The 19,586-nt window shown below is 38.4% G+C and overlaps 1 protein-coding gene across 4 annotated transcripts in view; it reads left to right on the forward strand.

Moving 5' to 3' along the window:
• The window catches only part of SLF2 (SMC5-SMC6 complex localization factor 2), a 41,141-nt gene extending 26,395 nt beyond the window's left edge, over positions 1 to 14,746 (forward strand). For all 4 annotated transcript variants that reach the window (XM_061162407.1, XM_061162406.1, XM_061162408.1 and 1 more), the window contains 8 exons: positions 457 to 633; positions 2,004 to 2,101; positions 2,674 to 2,761; positions 4,385 to 4,516; positions 4,963 to 5,040; positions 7,113 to 7,199; positions 9,348 to 9,416; positions 11,465 to 14,746. In XM_061162407.1, the coding sequence (XP_061018390.1) occupies positions 457 to 633; positions 2,004 to 2,101; positions 2,674 to 2,761; positions 4,385 to 4,516; positions 4,963 to 5,040; positions 7,113 to 7,199; positions 9,348 to 9,416; positions 11,465 to 11,500 (765 nt within the window). In that variant the 3' untranslated portion in view covers positions 11,501 to 14,746. The remainder of the gene's footprint in view (positions 1 to 456; positions 634 to 2,003; positions 2,102 to 2,673; positions 2,762 to 4,384; positions 4,517 to 4,962; positions 5,041 to 7,112; positions 7,200 to 9,347; positions 9,417 to 11,464) is intronic.
• The last annotated feature ends 4,840 nt before the right edge of the window (positions 14,747 to 19,586 follow it).

Consider the following 19,586-nt stretch of genomic DNA (forward strand, 5'->3'; position numbering starts at 1 on the left):
TTTTACTGTTTTTATTTTTGTTTTAATATTACGAACAAAAGGGAACTTTAAATCAGCGTTATGTGATTGAAATAGTTCTAGGAATACCTTTACCAAGAAGCTTTTTGAAACTAGTATTTTTGAAACCAATAATTTTCTAGAATTAGAATATACAAAGAAAAATTGTTTACAGTATACCTTAGTGACCAAGAATTAATAAGTGTTAAAACATCTTTAGTGACTAAATCAAATCAATAGTGATATTGAACTGTTAAAATCTTGAAAATTAAAAATGGAGAAGAAAATATTCAGCAATTCAACTATTAACATGAATGTTTTCTGTCTTTTCCTAGACAGCTGATGTTTTGGTTTCTGTATAGTTCCTGTTTGCATATTTTATCAAAAAGTGTTTATACTGTAAACTCTTCAAGCAGAATATATTTCCTAAAGTTGTTTTGTCTCTGATGTATGTCAAAGTTTCTAGGCTTGTGTACATCTATACATCCAGAAGGTTACCAGGATCGTGAAATAATGTTACTGATCTTAATGTTGTTTAAAATGAGTTTGGAAAAAGAATTGAAACAGATTCCTCTAGTAGACTTTCAGAGCCTCTTAATAAACCTGATGAAAAACATCAGAGATTGGAACACAAAGGTAACATTACTTAAAACTTTAGTATTGCTTTTTGTATAGCATCACAGTTTGTGATCGTAGTGCATGCAGAATTGACAGTTTCTAACCTAAGTTGAGATCTTCAGGAGATGAAAACTTAACTGAGGAAAGGACTCTCTTTGCTGGAACTGTATTTAATTCATGAAACTGAATCTTTTCTAAAACTGAAGCTGTTCATTCAAAAAATGTGTTATGTTTATTGGGGATTAACTGTGAGCCAAGTGTTATTGATACAGGTGCTAGAGATAAAGCTGTGTGAAGACAAAATCCTTGCTCTCCCTGCACTTTTTAGTCAAAGGGTTAGGTTATAAGCAGTGTAAATGTAGATTATAGTATCATATTAAGTTATAGTAAATGCTACAAATTACAGGAAAGCTGGACAAGGCAGGGATCCTCTGCTATTTGATGTGTTAGGTGTTTTAAAATTACGCTTTTCGACCTTTTTTTGGTAGAAAGTGTCAAACGTGCTAAAGTAGGGGAAACATCCGTTTAATGAACCCCTAAGTACTTATCACCCAACTTCAGCAATTATCAAAATGTAATCAATCTTCAGCTTCCCATGTGATGCTAGTGGTAAAGAACCTGCCTGCCAATGCAGGAGACATAAGAGATGTAGGTTCGATCCCTGGGTTGGGAAGATGCCCGGGAGGAGGCCATGGCAACCCACTCCACTATCTTGCCTGGAGAATCCCATGGACACAGGAACCTGGCGGGCTACAGTCCGTTGGGTCGCACAGAGTTGGACGTGACTGCAGCAGCTTAGCACAGCACTCCATCTTATCTCTTACCCTTCCTTATCCTATACTGCCTTTCCTTTTTTTTTTTTTAATTCGGTTGGCCAGTCATGTCTGGCTCTTTGGGACCCAGTTCACTGTAGCCCACCAGGCTCCTCTCTCCATGGAATTTCCCAGGCAAAAATACTGGAGTGGGTTGCCATTTCCTTCTCCAGGGGATCTTCCCGACTCTTACTAAGGGATTATTTTGAATACTGAAATAATATTTAAACTTGAGAATTCCTAAATTCAAAAAATCCCTGGTCAAGAACATGTATTGTGCAACTCTTATTATATACCTTTGGAAAATATTTGTATTTATTTATTTTTTCAGGTGGTATTTGTATTTAGATTATTCTTTGAAGGACTGTTAAAATCAATGTAGATATGATGTAGCACAAAACACAAAAGTTAAATAAAACTCTGATAAATGTATTTATTCAGTTTACTCTAGAGTTTAAGATAAAACAGTCTGTGTGCTCTTTTTGTAATCTTAAGTCAAGAAGGGACATGGATGATCTGTTAGATACTTGATTCCACTAACTTATGTGAAAAGTTTTGCTCATGGTTTGTTTTCAGGTGCCCGAACTCTGTCTGGCCATAAATGAACTCTCCACTCATCCCCACAACCTTCTCTGGTTGGTACAGCTGGTCCCTAACTGGACATCACGTGGAAGGTATTGAAAAGTGAGAATGAAACATTAGAAAAATACATGTTTGCATTAATGAAATGCTTTTAGGTCCTTTATTTCCTTTCATCATTTCTTGAATGTTAAATCAGAGTTTTTTATTTGATATTAAATTTTAAGAAAAGCCATTGGCAGCCTGATTCTGATTCTCAACTCAGATCACTTTGTAATAGTCTTGATTGTTAATTTTAGCTTTAGCTTATCTGATAACTTAATACAGATGGCATATACCACAAAAATGAATCAATTTGCTTTTTTTTTTTTTTTGCTTTAATAAAAAGAAATTCCAGCAATAAAATAGATTTTCTAACAGTAAATCGTCAGGGTCAAAGATAAAGCCTCTCAATAGTTTTCCTGCACTTCAGACAACTTATAACTTTGTGTACAAATATTTTGCATGATAATGTTACTGTTCTAATAAAGTTTATATATTTTTATATAGCCTTCTCTTGAAACATTAGCTGTGGTGCAAATTAGAAGAACTTCTTTTGGCTCATTCATTTGCTTCTTAAACAGTATTGATTAAATGCATCCTAAATACTTTAAAATTCTAATTTCAGGCAACTGAGACAGTGCCTCAGCCTAGTGATTATTTCAAAGCTTTTGGATGAAAAACGTGAAGATATCCCTAATGTGAATAATCTGCAGGTATAAATAGCACTTTTGTTTTTTTTAGTAAGTGGGAGAGACATATAGAAAAAAATGATGGAAAAAAAAAAAAGGAAAAAGTGATGAGTCCTGTGTCAAAAGTCCTGCAGTTAGAGCTTAGCTCTTTGGCCGAATACTGTTCATGGAATCTTTTGCATGGTATTTAACCAATGAGACCCAGTTTCTTTATCTGTGAAATGGAGACGGTATCATACCTAATCTACCACATAGGATGGTTATGGACAATTGGATGAATTAATTTATAAAAAGTGCTGGGAACATCATAATATGCTATATAAATGTGACATTAATTATTTCACCTTGTCAACGTTAGCAGTTTTATCACGAGATTAGAAATTGCAAAACTATTAAATGTTAATTACATCCTGTACTTATTTTTATATTAGTCTTTAAATTATGGAGCTTAAATGTGGTTGCCCTTTAATTAAGTACTTGTTCAGTAGTGAATATATCATGTATATATGAGTGTATATAAACATGTCATATAGAAAACCCATTCTGAGAAGTCCTGAAGGCTTTTTACAAACATCAGTAGCACTAGTGGGGCTATTTGTAGTTGAATTTGAAACATAGAATCTGATTTAGATGTGGTTTTCTTGTTTGAATTGCAGTGCAGTATAAAATAATCTGTCACGTCCTACAGATTAAAAATAAAGTGGAGATAGAGATTCTGGCCTTGAAAACAAACTGTAGTGGTTGAAACAATTAACCAACCATTGTGGTACAGTGTAGCAAGAACAGTGACAGAAGTATGCTCAGGGTGCTGTGGGACGGAGAGATTGAAAAGGACAGCTGTTCCTATATTAGTAGAGTTGAAGTAGATTTGATTCTATATGGGGGGGACCACAGTTGAGCTACCAGGGTAATTAGAAATAGCTCTCAGTTCTTTCAGTGATATTACTGCCATTGAAAGAATTCTTTCCAGAATTCAGTGACTTCTATTCACAAGGATGAAGATTCAACTTTGCTGACGTTCAAATAATTTTTCATAAAAAGTATTCACTTTGACCTCTGTTTGGTAATGCAGTTTGGTCTCTTCCTTAAGTTTTCATCCTCAATTAAAAGTACTAAATCTTAAATTTAATATCCCTTTTAGGGAATTTCCTGGTGGTTCAGTGGTTAGCACTTGGCACTTTCACTGACAGGGCCTGGGTTCAATCCCTGATTGGGGAACTAAAATCCTACAAGCCTCAAAGTGCAACCAAAAAAATTAAAATTAAGATCCCATTTAAGCAGTTGATTTTTTTTTCCCCTCTCTCATTTTATTACAGTAAAGTTTAACAGTATATAAAAGACACATGAACCTTGGTGGGTCAGTTGGAGACTTTGTTTTTTTGGTTGCACCACGTGGCATGCAGAATCTTCCCTGACTAGGGATCAAACCTGTGCCCCCTACATTGGGAGTGTGCAGTTTTTAACCACTGACTGCCAGGGAAGTCCCTCGGTTGGGGACTTTTAAGTAAAGAATAAATGGATATCACTGAACTTGAAGAAGCTAAATTAAGAGACGGCAAAATGAGCAGAGGACACCGAAAAAAAATGCCTAAGAAAGAGCAAGTGTATTGCCTAATATGTTTCATTGTCTCCTCTTTCCTTTGATAGATATCAGTCTTACATCGCTATCTTGTGCAAATGAAGCCTTCAGATTTGTTGAAGAAAATGGTCTTGAAGAAAAGAGCTGAACAACCAAATAGCACTATTGATGATAGTCTTCATTTGGAACTTGAAAAGCAGGTATCCAGGGCTAGATCATCTCAAAAGAGTGCATTTGAGCACAACCTGTGATAGCTTCCTAACCATAGACATTCTTTTTTTTTTTTTTTTTTGACATTTCTGAATTTAGAGACTAGATACATTGTAGCATAGTTATATGGTGAATGATATTTTTATTGCTGTCATAAAATCCTTCAGTTAACTTGAAGATTGAAATAAAAGGATTGTTGGTAATTTAATACTGAGTATTTTTTATAGCCCTTTACTAGGGCAGTCATGAGGTGGTAAAAGGAATGAACTTAAAGTAGAAACCTTAGATAAATGCTTGACTTTTGCTTACTTACCAGTCCAGTTAACTTCAACAAATCCAGTCCTTCCTGGGCAACTTCCCTAATGTTTAAACTGGGATGACATGTATTCTAGGTAATTTCATCCATGGGTGTTGACTTTATTCATTTCTCTACCAGGCATATTACCTGACCTACATTCTTCTTCATTTAATCGGTGAGGTTAGTTGTTCTCACTCCTTTTCTTCTGGACAACGGGTAGGTATTTTTTCATCCTTTTAGTTTTTAATAAATGTCACTGTTGATGGAATAATGATCATTTTTTATATAGGAGAAAATATAATAACTTTTACCAAATTCACTTTGGATTCACTGTTGAAATAACAATGTACATTGGAAAGGGAGAAGTGATAGTAACCTTGCATCATTTTTTTTTTTTTGTCTGCACTGAGTCTTCATTGCCGTGCAGGCTTTCTCTAGTTGCAGCAAGCAGGAGCTACTCTCTTATTGCAGTGTGTGGCCTTCTCATTGCGGTGACTTCTCTTGATTTGGGGCACAGGCCCTAGGATTTGTAGTTGCAACTTGCAGCCTCCATAGTTAGGGCACACAGTCTTTAGAGTGTGTGGGCTTCAGTAGTTGTGGCTCACAGGCTGAGTTGCCCCATGGCATGGGGAATGTTCCTGGACCAACCTGTGTCCCCTGTATTGGCAGGTGGATTCCTAACTGCTGGACCACCAGGAAAGTCCAAACTTAACATTTTTTTTTCTTGCCTTGCTATAAGACTTGCAAAATCTTAGTTCCTCAACCAGGGATTGCAGCCATATTGTTGACAATTATTCGTCTACAAACGTTTTTTCTGTTTATTGGAGTGGAACTTAACTGTGATAACTTGGCAGTAGTGTAATACATTAATATCAAAATCACCAAATACTAAATGAGCTAGCTCTTTGCTCCATTCTTCCCATCTCTGCTTCCCACTCCATTTCCTTTTTTCTTTAGAAATAATGTTTGCCTTTAAAATTAAACTGATGGTAAATCAGCCTACTCTATATATACATTCCTAAATTATCTCCCCATGTTAAGATTTTCATTTTGAATTATTTATTCTTCCTGTACTATCATGTTCCTCATTTGTGGGGAAAATTCTTGTTTAATTCTCCATGTTTTACACTTTAGGTAATCCAGCCCCTGTTTAAAACTTTGTATCTCCTTAGACATGATCAAAAAGGACCCAAGACTGCTTCCTATGTTTTTATAAACACTGTTGTACATAGAACTATCTTTGCTCTCCTGATTGGAACCTAATATAATCATCTGTGGGGCTTCCCTAGTGGTAAAGAACCTGCCTGCTAATGCAGGAGACAGAAGAGATGTGGGTTCCATCCCAGGATCAGGAAGATCCCCTGGAGAAGAGCAGAGCAACCCACTCCAGTATCTTGCCTGGAGAATCCCAAGAACAGACGAGCCTAGCAGGCTACAGTCCATAGAATCACAAAGAGTCGGACACAACTGAACCAACTTAGCATGCACGCAGTCATCTATCTGTTCTTATATATGGTCTTTAAATTTTTTAATTATTCTGATTAGAAAACAATAATTATTGTGTTAAAACTCAATTACTATAAAACCATGTAAGGTAGAAAGTGAAAGACTTTATAATCTAGTGCCCTCCTGTAAATGCTCCATGATTTATGGATATCCTAACATAATTACTTTTTTAAAAATGATGTCATGCTATTCACGTTATTTGTAACTTCTTTTTTTCTTCACTGTAATTTACTTAGCACTTCTGTCTAATTAAACTATAGTATTCCAAAATCTTTACTGATGAACATTCCTTTTTCGGAGATTACACACAGTACCAACATGAACCTTTGGAAGCATTTCTGTAGGGTAAATTCCTAGAAGTAGAAATGCTAAATCAAAATTTGTAAAGTTTTCAAATTTTAGTTATTGTAAAATGATTGTTATCACATTTCCCTCCTCAAAAGTGTCCATTTACATTCTCACCTTAGTATATATACAAGTGTGACTCTTTTAAACTGTACACTTCTAAAACTTAGGACACTTAATTTTTCAGAGAACTATTATTAAACCTTGTTTTGTAAAAATCTTTACTTTTGTATATGTTTTATGCATTAACAATAAGCTATAACTGTCTGATTGTTGTGGCAGTCACTACATTTTACTCATATGACTGCTACTGTTAATATCAGAAATTGCTAAGGTAGATTTTTTTAAATGATTGTCAGTTCTAGCTACATAATCTCTTCTTTGTTCATTTGTAATGCTTTAAAGTTGTTTTCATCCTTCGTATTTGTTTTACACAGAAACACTTTGTGCACCTCTGTGGGGCTTTGGAAAAGCACGTTAAGTGTGATATTAGGGAAGATGCAAGACTGTTCTATAGAACTAAGGTAAGTATGCCTTTTTCTTAATAGTTTTGGTGTTTGTTTATCGTTGGCTTTATTAATATTTGAGTAAGAGAAGCCTATAAGCCTCTTTTTTTAAGAACATATAACATTAGAAATAAGACTTTCTCCTTTGATAACATTAGGTTCGTCTGAGTACTTCTAGATAGATTGAAAGTGAAAGGGAAAATCTCAAAGCAAAAACATTTAAGACAAGAAGCTGAACAGGAAAGCTGAATATAAGAACATGGAGTTAGGAAAGCAACTTTAGTATTAATAAAACAATTTGACAATTTTTCCTGAAACATAAACACCACTATTTTTAAAACATTTTCTTCCAAGGATTTTTTTTTTTTTTTATTCTTAATCATCCTTTAGCTTTTGCAGTGTATGGGTGATTCTTTCTTGCCATTTGTGTTTCAGTCAGTTCAGTCGCTCAGTCATGTCCGACTCTTTGCGACCCCATGAATCGCAGCACACCAGGCTTCCCTGTCCATCACCAATTCCCGGAGTTTACTCAAACTCATGTCCATCGAGTTGGTGATGCCATCCAGCCATCTCATCCTGTTGTCCCCTTCTCCTGCCCCCAATCCCTCCCAGCATCAGGGTCTTTTCCAGTGAGTCAACTCTTCACATTTGTGTTTAGATAGTCATTAAAAGTGAGGTTTCGGCTTTGTAATTAGCTGTAAAGTCATTTCAACAATGCCTGTTTAGATTTAGTATCTGTACTTGTTTTACTAGATCTAAGTTAAATACCAAAAGGAGTAACTAACAAAATTGTATTAGATTGCAGATTTTCAAATGCAGGTAGGAGATAGCTCTTTGGCTTAGAGTGAAAACCAGTTTCAGAAACACATTCTTTTGAACACTGACTAGTTACTGGCCTGTAGAACTTGGTGGTGGTGGCTGCTGCTGACAGACATGCTACAGGGGACCACCCCCAAGTTTTTTGTTTCTTAAAGCCAAGAGGCTGGGCATAGACTGGTGCCAGGGCTCCTCTTACTTAGAGTGGAGAGTGAAACAGAGATCTATGGAAATTGCTTCAGGGGGCGGTCCTGCTGAAGTGAATGAGTTGCATGCCTCTCCACAAGCCTCTAGTAGGAAAGGTGCTGATTGTTTTGGAGAAATTGAATCTGCCAAACTGTAAATGGAGAAAAAATCAGACCTTACAATTTATAAACTTAAAGCAACTGTAAAATTCCTGACCCTTTTAAGATATTTTGTTGGGACTTCTCTGGCAGTCCAGTGGTTAAGATTCCACATTTCCACTTCAGGGGGAACGAGGTCAATCACTTGTCAGAAAACTGAGGTCCCACATGCTGCACAGCACAGCCCAAAATAGACATACGTAAATACATAGAAACATTTTGTCAGGCAGTTATGTCCAAGAACTAATTGAGAATCCTCTAGTGTGGTAGGAAAGTTTGAGTTTCATACAAAGACTTGACTAAAGCTCCAAATGTAGGAATGCGTCAGGTATTTATATATAAAGAGGATTTATTGTGTAGTCTACCTTTCAGCAACACAGATTCTATCCAAACTATCTCAGCTTCCTGCTCTTGAGTGAGTCATTTATCTCTTTCTTTGTTTTTGAGGCAGAGATAGCAGCAGGGTTTTCTATGGTGCAGGGGCTTGGCACCACTAACCCCCACATTGTTCACAAGTCATCTATACTTTGCAGAATCCTAGAGAGACTTAACACGCAGTTTTGGATCTTGTGATAATGTGAAAAGGAGCAAATAACAACCCTCTTTTGTGACCTTGAGTCAAATAGAACTTGAAAGGCAGGGAACAGCCAAAGCCTTGGGTCCTGTAAGAGTGGGAAGCCCACTCTTCAGCTTTCCTGTTGGGTGTTCAGAAGCCAGCGAGTTGAAAATAGGTGTCTTGAAGGCAGAAAACAGGGTTTTTGGATGATCTTTAGTTAACTAATGGGAAAATGGAGTCCTAAGCATTCAATATCTTAGACATGATGATGAAGAAAGGTCTTAGTTAATCACTGTGACTTGAAAACCCCTCTCGAAGTTGAGGAGTTTATTCTTTCTTGACAGAAACTACATCGAGTTGTTGGGGGTGGGTCTGTCACAATTATCAGGTATTTTGTGTCAAGTCTTAAATTGTTTTGATCTGATCTCTTTTCCCCTTTGTATTTTTAAGGTAAAAGACTTGGTTGCCAGGATACATGGAAAATGGCAGGAAATAATCCAGAACTGTCGGCCTACTCAGGTGTCATTTTATTAAACAGTTTTTATTTGTTCTCAATTTGTTGTTGTTCAGTCACCCAGTCGTGTCTGACTCTTTGCAACCCCATGGACTGCGGCACGCCAGGCTTCCCTGTCCCATCACCATCTCCCAGAGTTTGCTCAAACTTATGTCCATTTAGTCGGTGATGCCATCCAACCATCTCATCCTCTGTTGTCCCCTTCTCCTCCTGCCTTCAGTCTTTCCCAGCATCTGGTTCTTTTCCAGTGAGTTGGCTCTTTGCATCAGGTGGCCAGAGTATTGGAGCTTCGGCTTCAGCATCAGTCCTTCCAAAGAATATTCAGAGTTGATTGATTTCCTTTAGGATTGACTGGTTTGATAGTATTATTTCTTCATACTATTCTAAAAAAGCATGACAAAGTACTTACTTCTAGATATCTCATGATAAACTGAAAATTCCAATATAGTCCTTTATATATGTTTTTTAAATTTTTGTTCTTACATTCATTCATTTATTTTCAAAGGTGGTTGACCCTATTTTCAAATGTTACATTGCATCCAATGGGGCTTATTTCATGTGGAGTATTTCTTAATATCTTTATTGAGATAAAATTCACATGTCATACATTTCACCCAATTAAAGTGTACAGTATTTTTTAGTATATGCACGGTTGTTCAATCATCACCACAGTTTAACTTTAGAACATTTCTGTCACTCCAAAAAGTGACACTCATACCCATTAGCAGTCACTCCTCATTCCCCAAGCACCTACACTCCCATCCCCACTAGGCTACCACTAATCCACTTTCTGTCTAAGTGTATTTGCCTATTGTTTATATTTCATACAAATGGAATCATATATGATGTAGTCTTTTGTGACTGGCTTCTTTTACATAACGTAATGTTAATACATGTTTGGCATGTTGTATGTCCTTTGTATTGCCAAATAATACTCCACTATAAGCATATATCACATTTTATATATCTACTTATTAGTAGATTTATATATCTACTTTTATATATCTGCTTATTACGAATTGTTTCCACTTCCTGGCTGTTGTGAATAATGCTTCCATGAACATTTGTGTATTAGGTAGAGTGGTTGCATTCTGTTACATTCCCACCAGAATGTATGAGGCTTCCAGTTTTTCTACATTCTTGCCAACATTTGTTATTATCTGTTTTTCAAATATAGATGTAGGGAGTTGGATGAGGAATGTTGTGATTTTAATTTGCATTTCCCCAATAACTAATGATGTTGAGCATCTTTTTATGTGTTTGTTGGCCATTCATACATTTTCTTTGAAGAAGTCTCTATTCAGATTCTTTGTCCATTTTTTAACTGTGAGAATTCTCCATATGTTCTAAATACAAATTCCCCCATTAGGTACATAATTTGCCAATATTTCCTCCCATTTTCTGTGTTGTCTTTCATTGTTTTGATGATGTTATTCAAAGAACAGAAGTTTTTCATTATGATGAAGTCCAGTTTTTTTTTTCCTTTTGTCACTTGGGGTTTTGGTATTATATCTAAGGAGACTTTCCATAAGAAAGGCATTATTTAAACACTTGCTATTGAGTTTACCATCCTGTTTATTTACAGACCAACTACAGTACTAAATGGGATTGTGTGAAAGTAACAGGAACACAGAAGTCTTTGAGAAATATTATGTTAATGTTTTATTGTTCTTGTTTTAGTTACTAATCTCCATAGACTTCTTTTAGGCCAGCCTTTTTTGCTAATGTAGCATTAAAATAGAAAAGAATTTAATACCAAAACTTTGTTAATCAGCTTAACGTTTTCATTAATCTTTTTAAATACATCCCTCCACCTGTGTGTGTTGCTGATGAAAACATCTTGTACTAATTTATACTTAGTTTAAATTGTTAGACTATAAAATGTGAAACTTGAATCAGATTATGATAAATTATCAGAGAAATGTACTATGTCAACATTTTATTAATTTCATTATCAAAGCCCATTGTCTGCTGATTAGCGGTTTTATAAGGATTAATTTGTAATCTGATTTTCCTTTATCCTGTTTTTTTTTCCTTCCCTTCCCTTTTCTAGGGGCAACTTCATGACTTTTGGGTACCAGATTCTTAACAGGAGTTGCAGCAAAAAAAATTATGAACCAAGAGAAATTCAATAAGAGCCTTTCCTAAAGGAATGCTACAGAATCCAATGGAAATCTAAGAAAATGTGCAGCACATGTGCTACTTGAATATCTAGAATGAAGCTGGTAATGAAGAAATTGCCATTTCTGAAGCAGATATGAAATATAATCTGATTAATTAAAGCAACTGGCCTTTTAAAAGAGAAGAATTCCTTAAGAGGGGAGAGGTAGAAGCAGCTGACAGTTGCATATCTAACCTTCCCCTTTTTACTCTTGTTAAATTGTAAGCCTGTTATCTTTTTTTTTTGGATTGTATTTGCAGCACTTGGATAATCACAGGAAGTATGTAAGAAAGGGCTTGGACCAACTTGAAAAGCTGGACCTGGAAACCAAGATCAAGTTCCAGTTTGATTTAATTTTCTTTTTAGTTATTTTATGACTCAAAGGGAAAGCTTAGAACTGAGTTTAATAATTGAAAGGATAAATCTTTTCTGTTACTCCTGTAAAACCACTGGGGTGTTTCAATCCATGCATTTTTCTTCACTATTCAAGATTATAAATCTGTCGGGTTTTTAAAATACATTTAAACAAACAGTTGAGAAGCAGAAGTTTGGTACATTGTCAGATCCCCTTAAGGGGAAGAGTTTAAGCTATAAAATAGTGGCTTTGTTTTTATTCCAAAACATACATATGCTGTTTGTTTTGGATTTATTTTACATGCATTTATATATTTTTTAATACTGGTAAAATCTTAGCATCTTGGCTAAATCTTAGAATTCTGGCCCTTCGTAGCCATATTACAGAAGTCTATTGTAAAAGCTAAAGGTATGAACAGGTTTCCAAAAACTTTACTTTCATGAGTATATAACCTTAGCAGAGACCTGAATAACATTTATTCTTTGGTACACTACGCACGCGGGTGTATGTATGTATGTGTGTGCGTGTGTGTGCTTATATTTTAAATTTGTTGCACTTGAAAACCACAGCTGCTCTAAATTCTTAAACACTGGAAAGCCATCCTTTGGTTTCATTGGTGGAGGGTTAGGAGAAATGCACATGCTGGTCTTAGCCCAGGGCCCTTTGAAGCCTTCGGTAGTAATAGACTCTTACTAGCTAACTGAAGAATTCTTTTGTTGACTGAGTGTCCCTTTAGGAGGGTTGGTTTCTTGAAAGATGATGCCAGCTTTGTTTTTCTTTCTTTCAATATTGACTTGGATGACACTGCTCTCCTGAGCACTCTGCTGCCTCCAGTTGTGGGAAAAGGATGAAGGGAAAGGGATTTGGACTTGATGTTTATAGTTTGAGAGGGGAGAAAATAAATTTTGAAAAATAGCTTTCTACCTCTAATTGAGGCTTAGCAGTAAAAAGCATTTTATCTTAAATTTTCATTTAAAATAGTAACTTTTGAGCCCATGTCAAACATTGAGCAGTTAGAGATTTTATAGGGAAGACTTAAGTTAATCTAGTCCCTAAGAACCCTGACTGAATGAGGCTTCAGGAGTCAGACCAACAAAAGTTTTATTCTGTGTTGCGTTTACTGGTAAGAATATTATTATCTTGATACTACCTCTCAAGGGTATTGTTAGAAAATGCCACTTATGGTTAATGAGATAGATACAAAGAGTTATATTGACAGAAGCTTGAAACTCTGGCATCTATCTGCCCAACAGTGGGGGCTTTCACTCTCTGTAATTTAATATTTTGTAGATATACATTATTTGTGTGTAATTTTATAAGTGTTCATATTTTTCTCATTTTGCATTGTGTAAAGTGTACAATATCTCAAAGTATAAAATACTGCTTATATTGCTTGTAATTACAGTGTGTAAATATTTTCTAATCGTGTACATTGAAAGGGGGAACGAGTGGGTTATTCAGGTTTTTTTTTTTAAGTGACCCTTTTGTATTGCAGTTTCAACAGATAACTGCTCATCAAATTTAAAACCACTTTGATAGATTTTATTTAGGAGTTCCAATAAGAAAAGTCTCTATTTTTAATTGTCTCTCTCCATTGGAAAAAAGTTCGTCATCTGTCCCTTTAAAATAAATGACCAAACATCAATTTGAACCGTTACATATATGACTTGGTAGATATCCTTAGTCTCCAGGTCATATTTCAACAGTATTTTCACTGGGGGCTCAAAAATTTTTGTGAGTCTCTTTAGCACAAGTAGCCCATGGTTTTTCTCCCAAATCAAGTATTATCCTTCACCCTCTGAGTCCCCATGCTTTGTCTCCCTCCTGCTGCTGTTGCCCTGTGAATGGGATGGTAGTGGGGGGTAATATGTTCGTTGCACAGAGAATGTCAGGTCACTTTTTGGACTTGGCAAACAAAGCTTGCACTGAGTGGTGGTGTGTTTGGCAATATTACTGTGTCAAAAATCACCTTGTCTAATTTTCTGGATCTGTATGTCAAACTTATTGCCCTTATTGCAAGCTGAAAATTAAGGTACTTGCAAGTGTTTATGCTTTTGTGTGTAACTGTTTGCCTTATCTAAACTGCTCTTCTTGTTATCCTAAAGTATAATCTGTTGGTTATATCATGTTAAGTGAAGAGGCTTTCCATGCACAAAATGCATCTATGTAGCAGTAAAGTAACATTTGTACATTTTCTGTTTGTCTCCTGATGGCAGTGGTGCCTTTGTCACCTTTTAGAAGGCTGGCATTTTATTTTTAAGTACAAGTAATAGCTTGCTTTTGACTTCACAAAAATCTCCCCGGACGTAGAAGAAAATTGCGTGTTGTCATCCAGGCTCAGTTGGAGTATTTGCATATTTATTTCTGTCAAAATAAGTATAGTTGGTGGGGATGGGCCAGTAATAATGTGTGGAGTCTTTAAACCAAGAGTAATTTTGACATTTAAAAAATAAAAATTGAAGAGGTGACCCATTAGCGAGTGACTGAGTTGGAGAAGTAGAGGAGGACCGCTCTGGTTTGTCTCTTTAGGAGGCACGTTGGAGTACAGGTGGCTTGGGCATGTAGCGTGTGATCTGCGGTTATTTCTTACTCATTAACAGTGTTGGTGCACCTCATTATCTGTGCATTTGTTTTCCCTGGGCAGTCCTGTGAGCCAGGTAATCCACCAGCTTTTAGGAAGTTTACAAGTAATTGCAGATTTCCTTTTTCTTCCTGTTTTTTTTTTTTTTTTCTTTTTTAAACAAATTTTATACTACGTCTTGCTTAAAGTCCTATGAATGTATGTGTCTGCTATTAAAATGGCTTTTTCCCAGTTTGAAGACATGTTTGGTAATATTTGTTTGGGAGTGGGGATGGTTGAGTATCTGGAACGTCCTGTTTCTTCCCTTGCCCCACCTAGTTTTTAAACCTATTTCTTCCTCTTGGATTGGATTCTTCACTTTTTTAGTTTGATATTTCCTGTTTCTGGAAAGGAACCATGTCGAGCCATAGTTGTACACAGTTGACTGTTACATACCCAGTTAATAATTTGCTGTATACTCTGCCATTGGGAATGTGGTAATCTCTTTATTACATCACCTCATTCAGTAGAAGCATTCAAACAGCTGTACTGCTACTGCATGTCAGGCACTGCTTTTAAGATTCAGTGGTGAACAACACAAACAGGTAGCTCATGAATCTTACCTTCTGAAATCCAGGTGAAGGTATTTTCCTTTATTAGGCAAAGAGGACTGGAAAAGAATACCTTTGTCCTGGCTTCCTTTTTCTGGACCTGAGGACAAAGAAAGGGAAAGCCATACAGAGTAGAGGCAGAGCTTAGGACCACTTCCAACCTGTCTGGCAGATGCAGCTCTGGATATGACAGCTGAGGGCTTCCCTTGTGGCTCAGCTAGTAAAGAATCCGCCTGCAATTCAGGAGGCCTGGGTTTGATCCCTGGGTTAGGAAGATCCCCTGGAGAAGGGAAAGGCTACCCACTCCAGTATCCTGGTCTGGAGATACCAGATCCCTGGTCTGGACTAGACAGTCCATGGGGTCGCAAAGACTCAAGACACGACTGAGCAACTTTCATTTTTCTCGTGCCAGCTGAAGGGAGACATAGATTGAGCCGACCTCACAGGAGAAACTGTTCTCCTCAGCTCATAGAAGGACTAGGCATGGTTGCCAGAGGCCTCGGGTTCCAGAACCATGCCATTATTTCCTTCTCTCTTCTGATGGGCTAATTAAGAGGAAACTGACCACCTGTCAAACCAATCGATCCTAAAGGAAATCAGTCCTGAATATTCATTGGAAAGACTGATGCTGAAGCTGAAACTCCCAATCCTTTGGCCACCTGATGCGAAGAACTTACTCATTGGAAAAGACCCTAATGCTGGGAAAGATTGAAGGCAGGAGAAGGGGACGACAAAGGATGAGATTGTTTGGCATCACCAACTCGCTGGACACGAGTTTGAGTAAGCTCTGGGAGTTGTTGATGGACAGGGAAGCCTGGTATGCCGCAGTCCATGGGGTTGCAAAGAGTTGGACATGACTGAGCGACTGAACTGAACTGACCACCTGTGAGCCCTTTTCTCCCCCTCCTGGCATATTCAGAGCCACAGCCTAGGCAAAAACAGACAGTGCCTCAGGTACTTAACTGGGAGGCAGGCAGCACAGCCTTGTCCAAGATAAGTGCCTTGCCCTTGCCCTTAGTCCTGACCTCAGATCCCAGATTCACAGTATCAGCCATGTGATCTTTGGCAAGTTACTTGTCTTTTCTGACCTTGTGCTTCTTCATCTGTTAGTGTGTACCTCAGGATTAGTGAGAGCTAAGTAAGCTAGTGGAGTGAAAAGTGCTTAGCCAAGTGTCTAGCATATAGCAAGAACTTCAATAAATATTATTTAGCTTTAATCTGAGGCTTTTCTGAGATGAATATTAAAATTAATTTTGGTACTTTGGGGTTCACTGTCATCTGAGCAAACCATATCTCTTAAAATTACAGTGTATGTGTTTATTCTGATACAGGGAGTTCCAGAAGCTGCTCTGTCCTGCTTTGTCCCTGTTGGCAAAAAATTGTGATTTCCGCCCCCTCCCCCGCCAAACGCAGCATGCTAAAGCTGAGGACAGGGTGGTGGGTGATTTTCCATCCTATGTGGACATGTCCTGATACTCCCTTTTCCTTGCTAACCATTCCCCAGGCTGGAGTCAAGAGAGGGCAAACCAGAAGGCCCAGCTTTGGGTTTGACTCTCAAGATGACTGGCTGGGAGGAAAAGCAACAGGCAAAACAGGCTCTTGAGGCAGTGGAATAGTGAGACTACATCGTTGTTACACTGGTGATAGTGCCTACTGAAGAAGCACCAGAGCTGTGTGCACATACAAAATAAAGGTCATGCCACCTAAAGGGAGAATGCTGGGCAAACTAGAGGTGGAGATGGCAAAACAGGAACAGAAGTGCTGCCACAGTGAACAGAGAAGCAGGACAACTTGACTAGGGCAGAGTTCTCTTATCTCAGGGAACCTGTGCTCAAGTTTCAGGATTTCATACCTATCCCCTTCACCAAGGATCCCTGCTACAGTGAGTATCTTGGTCTGTGCAAATCCTGGAGCCAAACACTGGTGTATATATAGGTGGCTAAGGACAACCAGCACTGGCCTCTGCCACTTTTTTACAGCCAAGTTGGGGAGAATAAGCTAGCAACAAGACCCACATTTGTGTTCTGTGTGAAGTACACTAGAATGTTTTCAAGTGGGGTCCTCTCATAGCCACGCTTTGAAGCTATGAAGGAAGCTATGAAGCTGCCAGGGTAGTGACTTTTAAGGGTAAGTAATCTGTGCAAAAATGACTCCTGTGTCCCCAGATTCAGATTCATGTCTTAAGTTGAGGTTAGTGTCTTGGTTTGATTTCTTGTCTCACCCATTGTCACTATCCCCTCATTCATATTTTATCAACTTGATTTGCCGAGAAGAATATTATCAATCAAAAGGGCTTCCTATAGAAAGTTCCATTAACTCTTGTCACACATTAAGTTCAGAAATTGAAATGGGAGGACAGCAGAGAGAGATGGAATTGGTCTGAATCTTATATTATCAGAGATAGTGAAGTAACTGCCCAGCTACAGTTTAGCCAGTGCCATGCTAGAATTCAGCATTGTGATTTATACATTCTGTTTATTTGAAAATGTGTAAGATTCCAAGTCAGCCATCAGAGCACCTTAGAGGAGAAAGGCTTGCCTCATAGAGTTTAGATGAGTTAAATGCTGAACTGACCACCAAACTATTTTGGCCTACTTACCACCTCATGAGGTACCTAAGTCAGCACTGAGTTCTATGTGAGCATGAGAAGCTGTGTACCTTAGCCACCTGGGCCCCTGCACTTTAATTTCTCTCCTGTCTTTACCATGAGGTGATAGTCTTCCTGCCCTCCCTCTACCATCCCCCAGCCCACTTTCCCACAAGGACTGCAGATTTACTTTTCATAGCCATGTGTCTCCTGGTCTTCCCAACTTGCACTTACTCAATCCATCAGCTCTTTCAGGATTTTTTTCTGTGTTCTTTTCTGAATTACTTGCTGACTTTTCCCTTCTGTTTGCTACTAGGAACCGTCTTATCAAATCAAACTCACTTGTGTCTTTCATGCCCCTTCCCTTCTGCCCACTCCCCCAACACTCATCTGTGCACAAACTTGCATATTTCTGCCTTTGCTCAGACAGTTCTTTAGGTTTACCCTGCTTCTCCCTTCTCTACCTTTGCTCAGACAGTTCTCTACCCTGCTTCCCTCTTCTCAGGGTTTTCCAGTCCTGATTTCAAGGCAAGTCACTTAGTGCCCTAGAGCCTGTTTTCCCATCTAATAAATAGGCCTGATAATCCATCAGGGTGGAATGAAACTACAACGAAAAATATTAAGTTGGACACTCTTTGTAAAAGTTTGTGTACACTTTAATTTTTGGCTGCACCACGAGGCTTACAGAATCTTAATTCCTTGACTGGGGATTGAATCTGCCCCCCGCAGTAGAAGTGCAAAGTCCTACCCACTGGGCTGCCAGGGAATTCCCTATGTACACTTGCATGTAAACATTTCTTTCCAGTTACCTCCCCTTCCACATACACACACATCCTATTTACGGAGTGCTGGGGGTGGTGGAAGTGGGACGTGGGCCCTGCTGTCTAGCGGTATGTAGTCTCACAGCCACACAAACTACAGACTGTATGTGATGAAGTGCCAAACTGAGCTTTGGGGAATTCTGAGAAAAGCGATGACATGTCTTTTCCAGGGTCCCTTCAGTTAAATAATGACAGCTACCTCAATCTTGTTGACCCTCTCTTAGGCCAGTGCTCATCTGCCTGTCCCCCCACTCCCTGCTCCTCCAGAGCTCAGATTCCTAGGCACATGTGAGGCTCAGTTACCTATGACCCTGTGGCTCTCATCATTTTGGTCTTATTCTTAGACCATATCAATACTGTCGTGAATGAGAGAGGGAGGATCAGACCAGGTTGTGGCTAGAGCTCAGGTCTGATTTGATTTTAAACCCTAAAGGGAGATTTTAATAGGTGTTGGGAAGGAAGCATGACCCGAGTTGAGGGAAAATTGCGGGGCCAGGGTGCATGGGAGGACTACCCTAGTTGAGTAAGGAGCTGGAGAGTTGATTCTTAGGAGGCTTCTTAGATTACTGCTGGGTAAGGTGATCAAGCCTAGAAAGGGAGGGATATTTGCTCACCTAGGAGGAGCTCACTGTAAGATCTGGAATAAGAATGATATTCAACATGAACTGGAAGGGAATGCAGGTGTCTGAGTGACCCAGTCCCTGAGGAGGTAGACCCCAGTTACATCTAAGAGTTGGTCTGAGTGGACAAATGCAAATGTTTGTGGCTTCTTTAATCAGAAAAACAGCATTTTTTTGTATGCACTCCCGGTCAAATTTTTATTCATCCCTTGAAGCCTGACCCCCTCAGGCCTCAAGCTGAAAGAGCAGGCGGCTGGAGACACTTGAGTTAGAAATCAAGACCCTCATCTGGGTTGAGAGCTGCCCCAACACTTGGTGTCCACCTACTCTGGCCCTCCGCCCTAAGCAGAGAGCAGAAGCAGGTGGCAGGAGCGCAAAAAGTGAGCTCCGCATTAGAGGACTGGCCAGAGGGTCTTCGGAGAGTTAAGTCGGCCAGAGGACAGGTGTGCACATCCCTCGG

Source organism: Dama dama, chromosome 15 (assembly GCF_033118175.1).
Source record: "Dama dama isolate Ldn47 chromosome 15, ASM3311817v1, whole genome shotgun sequence".
In the NCBI taxonomy this organism is placed as follows: domain Eukaryota; kingdom Metazoa; phylum Chordata; class Mammalia; order Artiodactyla; family Cervidae; genus Dama; species Dama dama.